Here is a 9830-nt window from a genome sequence, read left to right as displayed (position 1 = left end):
GCTGCGCCTGTGCCCAAGTCCAGAAGTCCCCAGATGGTAAGACTGGCTGGTTAGGGCAGAAAGAAACAATCTAACTTTTTCATATTGCTAAAACTGAATTATTGAAAAAAAAAAAAGTGTGAAAGCTTCTCTGGGGTGCTTTCTGCTGCTGTTGGTGAACATTCTCAAGAAAAGATAGTTTTCTCTCTGAACTACAGCTGGCATTTTGCAACATTTCCTGAATGTCTTGAATGGAAAACCAAAGACAGGTTAACCAATACTAAACATACTTATCTACTAAACAGCTGTTGGTTTAGGAGCAGAATGAGAGATGCAGGGCAAGCATTTTATTGGATTTGTTCTGAAGATTTACTCCTGGGTGTAGACACTTTGCATTTTTTCCTGAGGGAGGGGCAATGTTCTGCCTACTAGCATGCCTTCTATTGTGATTCATTCAGTGCCTTTAAGTTGCCAGGATAAACTATTGATTCAACATGGTAATGCTGCTTAATTCCAAACATGTGCATATCAACAGCACCAAGGTACGCAATCCCACAAAAACGGATGATTTTGAAAGACCATATGGTGTAATGTGTAATGAGGTAACCCTGCCATGCCATCAGATATGCACTGACATATCATATCGATACATATTATCATAGCTTTTAGGTTCCTCAGTTTCAATCCATGACATGGTGTCTCCAGGAAGCACAGAGGCTCACGGCATTTAATTAAATCTCAGTTTCCTCTGCAGTTACCTGGCAATTCCTGAAAGTAAGGAAGAAGGCACTGTAATAAAAGAGTTGATGCATCTTTAATATTTAAAATTAGTATGACACACCTTGGATCATAAAAAGTTCATCACCAACTGACAAAGTAGAAGTTATTTCAGAGCATGGGAGTGTTATAGACTCACCCCACTTTTCATTCTTATGTATGTCACAGCTTTGCTTTCATTTTGTGATGTATCAGGCACTTGGCAATAGTGGCCCAGAGTAGCATTGCCACAGCTAAAGATATGCCAGTACAACACAGCCTTTAGTAACAGCTCAAATATAAACTGCTCATCATCCCAGCCTCTCACTGAGTGTCATACAGCATAACTGGCATTCTGAACACAAACCGAAACTCCACACCTCTCATTTTATTCCAGGAAGAGATAAAATTTTCTACTTTCAGTGAAACAGCATTCGTAGTCTAGTCCTGGCAAAAACAACAGCAACCCTGAATTCTCAGATAGCAGGAGAGCACCTCTGGAGAAGCTTCCCTTGCCTCCTGCACACAGCTGGCCAACATGACCAGCCAGTAGCAGGACCGAGGCTTCTAAAACCCTGCAGAGAGGATACTCTGCTGGCTTTGCAGTGAACTCTGCTGCCACAGGAGAAGGAAGAGTCCAGACTTTCTTGCCCTAGCACCTCATCCCTGCTGTTCTTGGGGCAGGCTGTGCTGTCTCCTCACAGCTGTCAGACCCCCTCTCATTGTCCTAATACAAACACATGACTTCCCACTCCAGGGCAGGCCTTGGGCTGCTAGTGATGACTTGTGTCGTAGAGGGCAGCCGTGCAAGCCTTGCAGGCAGGGCTCTGTATCCCCACTGGCAAAGAAAATTGGTTCAAAACCCACATGACAGTCACTTGGATTGTGAAACCAAGCACAGGGATGTGAGGAAACGTGGGGTGTGCAGACACCCTGCAACTTTAGCTCTGCCTCCCTGGGCATGCACAGCAATGGCACCTTGTGGGTATCCTTGTCCCACAACCTTTGCCTCAGTCAGCAGAGGGGCAACCATAAGCCAAGTGATTCCTCATTCTGAAACTAACTTAATAACACTTTTAGGGGCATGCGTGGGGAGAGGGTTTAACTGCATTTTTGCCTGCCATCAATCCTTCCTACCTGGTCATTTTTCTACCCACCTCTGGATGATTTACAACCTGGAGCTCACACAGATTTGAGCATGTTGTAAATGACAAAAGCAGGAAATGCTCAGACTCTCACTACGCTTTAGTCATATAAAGTAAGAGCGAGCCCTCAAAACATGAATCAAAATTAAGAAATGAATGATTCTAAATCAACATTTCATAATTAACTGTAAAGAAACTTAGTACAAATGAGGATCCTGAGTAACTAGAAACTGAGGAAATAAAAAAGTATGAAATCTCAATCACTTTTAAGAAGAACAGAGTCACCTTTCCTGCCTCCTTAACTTCATCCAGATAACCACCTTCTTCAGATACAGTTTTCTACACATTACAGATTCCAAATTTAACTACAAAGACCTCAAAACTACTACCTAATATCCAGGATTTAGGTTCCCCCTACCAAATTTCAATGAAATACGTACAGTAGAATAAAAAATGCTGGAGGAAGATGCCAAATAAATTCTTTGAGAAGCTTTTAATTCTACGAACCATTTTTCTTATCAGTAGGATGACTTTTGGCGATCATACTTCCACTGGTAATATCCTGGTTTATCTTTTATCAATCTACTGATTAGATTTGTGTTTTTAAAAAGCTGTTTTCATCAAGAACTTTAGTCATGCAGGGCTTTTTTCCTCCCTCCAATTAATTAAGATTAAGCACTACAAAGAAGTCCAAGCAGTAATTTCTAACAAAACTATTAATAGTTTAAACCACTGAACACTAAAACTACATATTAGAAGTTACACTGTTTATGCAATTAGTATTTGGAGAAATATTTTTAAGTTTAACTTAAGTTCCCTTTTATTTCTGCACTTTCCTCTGTTGATTTTAGTTAGCGAAGCAATGCTGACTGCACACCCTGTTTGTAGTCTCAGCTCTGTATTTTCCTTCCCTGAGCTTCAAGATCAGAATTTCAGGTCAACTTCCCTACTCTGTGTTGAGGTGGGGGATAGTCACTTGAATAGAGAATGTTACTATTTTTTCGGTTTGCAACTGAAAAAAATTACCAAAAATTACAAAAAAAAATTACCAAGTTTTTACCTAGATTTCAGAGTTCACACTCTTTCCCCCAAAAAAGTCTTGAATTCCATCTATAAAGATCAGATGAACTCGAATAGGATATGAAAGAACACACGGGTCACTTTTAAAAGCATATGTGCCAACTCTTAAGCACACAACTCTTAAGTTAGGGTAAGGAGAAATAAAAGTGAACCTAGATTCATTTACTTGGATTAAAATCCTGAGCACTTCTTCACAACAAGGATAAGAAAGCAAGGTTTTCTTGGAAAATTCAGAGGCAGAAGGGCTGCACTGAGACCAGATCCTTTCATTCATCCACAGAGCTGAAGGACAAGACAGCAGACATCTCTCTCTTTTAAATCTTCCAAGTGAGATCTACAGCGCTGCTGCACAGAATGGGAATTCTTGACATGGAAACTGGGCCAAGGAAGCCAGGATCAGAGGAATGGCTGTCTCTGCCTCCCTGTCCTGTCTTTCGCAGCTCCCCTTTGTCACTCCAAGCTCTCTCCAGGAAGGCACCCTGACAATAAAATACCTGTACTTGTGAGAGTTATGGACACCCCCTCAAAAAGATACAGAAAATTTTAAACATACACACCTTTCTAGATTAGAGTCTGAAAAAGGTACTCGGGGTTTTCTTACAGGAACTGTAGTTTACTGATCCAAGCTTGTTCTAACAACACTTTTGCTTTTTGTAGCACTGAGATCACTATTTTGAAGTTATTATGGAAACGAGGTTCATCTGGGTAAAAAGGTTCCAGTTGTCAAGGTGAATCACTTCTTCGGCTGGACACAAGAAGTGAAAGCAAGGCAGCAGGTAACTGCCAAGAGGGAACTGCGTAGAAACAACTAGCTGAGGAGGAAACCACTTGTCCTTGGAAAAAAAAAAAACATCCCAAGTTAGGGCTCAAAGAAAAGTTTTCACATCTGTCAAATCTGCCTTGGTCCCACTTAGGCAAGTGACATTTCCTAGATTGGATCTTCATTGCCTTCCTCTGGCATTTCCAAATTCAACGCATTTTTTTTCAATAGCAGCAAACAGCAGAGTGCAACAAAACACTGGGTCACATTTTCGTCATGCTGTTTCTCTGTGGTTCGAAAAAAGATTTGGAAAGTGTTACACACCCTAGGCAAAATACCCAAATTTCTTCTGCCAAGAAACACTAATGCTAGAAAAATGCTCAGATGACTTCAAACCATATGCACATCTGCCCTTTTTGTCACCAGGGTCCTCTCGTTTGTTTGAGGGTTCCATTGCTGCCTTTTGAGAATGAAAAAGGGAATCCCAGGAGAAGGATCAGGAATGAATAAAAAGTACACAAAACACTACCCAAGGATGCGACGTGTGATAAGATGAACAAATAAGGTCCTATTGTGTGGTGTACTTGTTCCATCTCCTTCCCAGTACTTCAGATATTCTCTATACCAATATCCTCATCTACTTGAATTCTTCACTGAAACACTAAGCCCTCTCAATATTACTTTTTTTACTGCTCCTCTCGTTAAAACCATCGACAGAGCCACAAAGGCTCACTTGCTGATAAGGAGAGAAAGTTAAAGGCATGGACTTCAATGCAGCTGTATGGTCAGCTCTGATGACAACCTACACATCTGGCTGAATTCATAGTTTGCTCTAAGTTTATGAACTCAGAAACAGTTTAGTCTTCAAGAGCTACGGGAGCAGATTGTTGTTTTTCTGACAAACTGAAAGTTTCCCCTAAGTCAGCATTTAACACGCTGTTGATCCAAATCAGAAAAGTGCAGAAACCTAACTTCTCAAACGAAAGACTAACCTGAAGTCTCTTAGAAAAAAATCTACTACTGTCCCTCACTTGTCAACTTAAAGGCTATCAGTGAGTGTCAGCCGATATCAAACACTAAGCTTCTGGAGCACAGGTACATTGCCCTCCTAGAGCAGCCGGGACAGGGAGGCCGAAAGCGGCGGTCCCAGCCGCCCCGGTGGGGTAGGGGCACAGCGGGCAGCGGCAGGAGCCCCGGGCCGGGGGAGGCTGCCCGCCGCTACCCGCCTTCCAAGCACCTACCTGGGCTGAGGGAGGAAGCGCCCGCGCGGCTCTGAGCCGAGGTCTCAGGAGACACTGTCAGAGAGCCAAAGAGAGGAAGAAGAAAAGCGTGGACCCCCGGCCCACGGAGCCCCCACGCCGCCTCCCGAGGCCACAAGTCAGGCCGGCGTGCAGCCAGGCGGCCGTCCCGGGCCCTGCCCCCCGCCCCGCCCCGCGTCCGGGGCGGCCGCGGCCCGGGGGCCGGACGGGGCGGTGGGGCCCGGGCCTGGCGCCGGGAGCGAGGGCGGGGTGCGGCGGGGGCGGGGAGGGCGCCCCGCCAGTCGCAGCCCCGCTGGGGCCGCTGCCCTCGGGCGGCGCGGCGGGTCCTGCTCGGCCGGCAATGGGGAGCAGGGAAGGAGTCCGGCGGCGGCGGCGGCCGTGCCGGGGCCGCCGCGATGCCTCAGTCCCTGCCCCGCTGCGGGGGATGCGGCACGGCCCGGGCGCCCCACGCTACAGCCAAGGTCGCGGCTGCCCTGCTCTGTTCTCCCCTTCCCTGTCCGGCCGCTCCCGGCTGGGCCGCGCGGTCTCGGCCACAGGGCCCCGGAACTGCCGCCTGGCCATGGTGGGTGGGGGGAAGCGCGGCAAACTTTCCCCTCTCCGCGGCGGGGGCTGCCGCCCCCCGGCCCGGAGCCGCCCCGCCCCGCCCCGCGGCGCCGGCTGCGGTGCTCACCTGAGGCCGGGGCGCAGCGCGGCTGGAAGCGGCGGCGCAGCTGGTGCAGGATGACGCGGAGGCCGATGCAGTACACCCGGAGCAAGGGCACCAGCGCAGACAATAGCGACATGGCCGCCTCCCGCCCCGCGGCGGCAGAGGGCCCGGGGCGCGGCGGAGAAGGCACTGGGCGAGCAGGCGGCCGGCGCAGTGTTTCCGCCGGGCCGGGCCGGGCCGGGGGGCGCGGCGCGGCCCCCACCCACCCACGGAAGGGAAAGCGCCGCCGCTGTCACAGCAGCGCCCGGGCTCGCCGCGGCTCCCGCCCTTCTGGGCATGTGCGGTGGCGGGGGAAGGGAAGGGGCGGCGGCGGGCGGACCGGCCTCGGCGGCGGCAGCAGCGGCGGCGGCTCAGCCCCCGCCGGGACGCCCGAGCAGCTTGGGCAGGGGGAGACGGAGGCGGAGAGGGGCGGCAGCAGCAGCAGCAGCGAGGGGGGAGGCGGTGTGACAGTCCGCCCGGTGCGGCCGCCGGCGCTGGGGCGCACAGACTCTGGCTGCCAGGTCTGTGACAGCTACAAGCAGTCAATGCCTAGGCGGAGTGAGGCACACGGTATTGCTTCAGGATCCCGCGGCTGAAAGCGTTCATCGGGTTGTCTGACCATTTCTCTTCACTCTGGCACAAATGAGGGGCTGCTGCGGACTCCTACGGCATCGCTGGGTCTGGGCACGGCCCCTCTCACCTCGGGCATCCCTCGGGCTCACTCCTCTCGAGGTCTCAGCTGCAGGTACCGATTTCTCCAAATGTAGCTCAGTGTAGGGAGCCTTCCTGCCTCAGGAGCCAGAATTTTACACCTGTCTAATACCGTCTTTACAATGATAACTGGTATATCGCATGCTATATCTCGAAAGTTTCCTGTTGTCAGTTTTCAATCTTCAGCCTTATTTGAGTACTCGGAACAGAAAAGCGGGTCCTATCTGCCAGTTCTGGTAGGTGACTGGTTTCGGCTACAGGAAATAGAGTGCCTAGTCCTGATGCCATGGTTTTCATTCACAGAATCGGTGGGTTTTCAAAAATGCGGATGAACCTCTGTATCGATACAAACCAAATATCAGCCATTGCACAATAGGAGACGTTGGCCCATATATTCCGTTTCAAATCTTCAGGTAATTTTTTTGTCTCTGAGTAAGATGGGAAGCCATACAAAGTTCTGGAAGTGTATTTGAAATGTAGTCTCCTAGCCATTAAGAAAATCCAAAACATACTTTTTAAAAAACAATACAATTAACAACATACTCTTTCAGTATCAGATTGAATTGCTCAGAACTGACTTCATGTCTTCTGTCAAAAATACACATAAAGTAAAAGCATAGTGTGTAGTTGCTCCAGGACAAAACCAACCATTTAATTTTATGGATCTCTGGTGATTATTAATTTTTTTTATTATTAACACATAGAATTAGACAAACATAAATGATAGACATCATTAAGTCACATCAATGAGGGATTCATTCTTAATGTATATTTTTTGCAACCATGCACAAAGTACTAGAAAGAGCAACACATAAAACAACATGAAAGAAGAAACACATTTACTAAAGGTGAATTATTTCAACTTATCTCAGTAAAAATCAAATCTGTACTCTTTTATGTTGCTTTACATCCTTTTCTCAGAACTATACCATTAATGAAAGCCCTTTCAACATTAAACTGTGAAACTTGCCTACAGTGTATTTATACAATCTGTATATAAATAAACCATACTTTCTCAGGTTTTCTAGTATAATAAAATCAATTGATGCATATCCAAGTTACTACAATAAATACTCCTCTGTCTTTTTTCAGACAATGCTATTCAAAGAATTAGACTAAGAGAGGGAAAACTGATTACAGTCTTAACATTACAGTCTTATTGAACCCACTACTTTTTCTCAGCGTGTTAACAATGCTTTTCAGCCCTCCCATGATTCATGAGTACAATGTCACAGAAAAGATGAGAAAAAATTTTTACAACAATATATTAAATTATTTTTTTCTAAAGGCTAATGGGGCATGGAGGAGAAATGAAAATAATTACAAAAGGCTGTAGTCTTTGATTCTTTTCAAATAGTCTTCTAATATGTCTTTATTTTAATCAATACTTTCTTTGGTTTTCAACAGCTTGCATCTTCTTATTGACACTTTGGTTTTTTCTTGCAATCATTTACTGCAAAGCCCCAAGTATTCAGGCTGGAATCTCATCCATCTACTTTAGATACCTCACTGAGACATTATTACCTCAATGAAATTTCAGGTGTCTTAGCCCTGGAAGGGACAAAAGGAGCAGTCTAATTCCTCAGCTTTGCTGTATGGGCAGAGGACACAGAGAGAGGCACTTCTGAAGACCTGCAGAAAATGACAGCTTTCTTTGAGGCACTTAGAGTGCCTCCTTCTTTCCACTGACTGAAAGTGAGCTCACAGTGCCAGTGGGCAAAGCCAGCCTGCAGCTAGAACACTGATATCCTCTTGGAAACTCATCTGAAACACTCCTAACACTCTATTGACACAGGATCCAGCCTCTCTATCCCTGCTGCAGGACTGACGTTAATGAGATCACAGTGCTTCCACCCACATTTTGCATAAAGATGCAAAAACCTGTAAGAAAGGAAGTGGGTGATGTTTTTAGACTCTAATTAAACCCTGAGCTCCAACTTCCCAGCAGAATGGCATAATCAGCAACCATCGGGTAGTGTGGATGGTAGGTGCTGCAGCTGAGCCCCTGTGCAGCCTTGAACACATGAGGCACAGGGGACATCAGAGAAGACAAAAGCAAACCCAAGGTTGGCCTAGCAGTCCAGATGCTCTCTGGCACAGGGTGGAGAGTTACAAGATTATGCTTTGTTTTTCTTTTCTCCTTTATGGCACGTCTTTTCCACATGTGAGTTTGCTCCCCTTGTTTTTTCTTCTCTCGAGATGAGAATTAGACCAAACAACTCTGCATATCCACACACAGGAGGAGAGGTTGATGCTTTCTGCTCAAGCGTGGTGTAATGGCTGGAGTAATCTTGTTAGATGTCAGTGACACATCAGTCCCTCTCTAATGGTAAAATTTGCACTCCTGTGCTTAGCTCAAGTCATGCTCTCAGTCTTATGACTACCACCTATGTGGAAGCTGATGGCCCATGTTGGAAAAAGCCAGACATAATTCTGACTGCTGCTAATTTTCCAGGCTTCTAAAAGGGATTTAAACGCCTGTCTTCCTAAGCTGGATTATATTGGGACTTGAGGCAAGAGATAAATGCCTATCTTCCCAGAACAGGATCTCCTTAACATGTGTGGGTGAATATAGTTAAATGCCTGAGGAACTTTCAGGTTCAGTAGGGAGTTGCTCACAGTAATAGGCAGTGCTGGGAAACAGTCTGTTGGGATTGCATCTGGAATTCATGGTAGGGGTTTTTGCACCTGCAGACAATTTTGACAGGCTGTCCTTTTTTTTTTTTTTTTTTTTTTTTTTTTTTTTTTTTTACCTATGCCTTTTTTTTCCTCTGGAACAAGAAGAGTAATTTTAGGTAACCTCAAAATAGACATCATCTCGCCAAATATGGGGCATGGCAGGACTATACAGAGCAGTAAGCTCTTAGGCAGCCTTCGTAGTAGCTTGGAGAGGGTCAGTTACTTAGAAAGGGGAAAGAAACTTTGCCAAAGGGAAACATGTCTGCAAGCTACACAGTAGAATGTTCTGAGGACTGAGAGCAGACTCGTCTGCTATGGGCAGTCATCTGACGGGACATACTTACTGTTCTTCAGTAGCACTGGGGAAGATAGGCAGTAGATTGTTCTATGATCAATGTTCTGTCTAACAGAACCATGCTACAGTATTTTCCCGTGAAGGGGGATGGTTTTTGGTTCCTCTCAGCCTTTCTCAGCTATTTTGCTTTTCAAGAAAATGGTCTCACTGGGAAAAAAGTTATATTTGCCAGTGTGGCTATAAGGAGGTGGCATCCAGGAACACAGTAAAGAAAAGAAATCTGAGGGTTCTTTAGCCTAGCATTTAAGTTCGTGGGAATGAGGCAACAGTGCTCAAATCCATATTCCCTGGAGAATCTATGCTTTTTAGACTAGAGAAGAACAGGACGAAATGCAGAAGTGCGGTAGAGTCTTGGAATAGGGACAACTTCCTCTCTTCCACAAAATGCTCAAACCACTCAGCTATTATGCAAGAAGCATAG

General features: G+C 46.2%; 2 protein-coding genes across 7 annotated transcripts in view; both read right to left on the bottom strand.

The window, feature by feature from the left end:
* The window catches only part of DHRSX (dehydrogenase/reductase X-linked), a 200460-nt gene that overhangs the window by 153111 nt on the left and 37519 nt on the right, over positions 1 to 9830 (bottom strand). For 2 of the 3 annotated variants that reach the window (XR_015801604.1, XM_014892100.2), the window contains exon 1: positions 5650 to 5949. The exons of the other annotated variant lie outside the window; for it this stretch is intronic. Coding sequence is in view for 1 of the 2 variants with exons in the window: in XM_014892100.2 (XP_014747586.1) it covers positions 5650 to 5761 (112 nt within the window). In the remaining variant the exon portion in view is untranslated. Of the gene's footprint in view, positions 1 to 5649; positions 5950 to 9830 lie in introns of those variants that run through there. 3 annotated transcript variants of the gene reach the window in all.
* The window catches only part of ZBED1 (zinc finger BED-type containing 1), a 50128-nt gene that overhangs the window by 6273 nt on the left and 34025 nt on the right, over positions 1 to 9830 (bottom strand). The window contains exon 1 of one of the 4 annotated variants that reach the window (XM_014892079.2): positions 5650 to 5759. The exons of 1 other annotated variant lie outside the window; for it this stretch is intronic. The gene's annotated coding sequence lies outside the window, so the exon portion shown is untranslated. Of the gene's footprint in view, positions 1 to 3517; positions 4831 to 4961; positions 5099 to 5649; positions 5760 to 9830 lie in introns of those variants that run through there. 2 more of the 4 variants (XM_088159905.1, XM_014892087.2) reach the window with 2 other exon arrangements.

Source organism: Sturnus vulgaris, chromosome 2 (assembly GCF_052056855.1).
Source record: "Sturnus vulgaris isolate bStuVul1 chromosome 2, bStuVul1.hap1, whole genome shotgun sequence".
In the NCBI taxonomy this organism is placed as follows: Eukaryota; Metazoa; Chordata; class Aves; order Passeriformes; family Sturnidae; genus Sturnus; species Sturnus vulgaris.
Note: the sequence above shows the minus strand (reverse complement) of the source record. Positions and strands in the feature narration are given on the sequence as shown.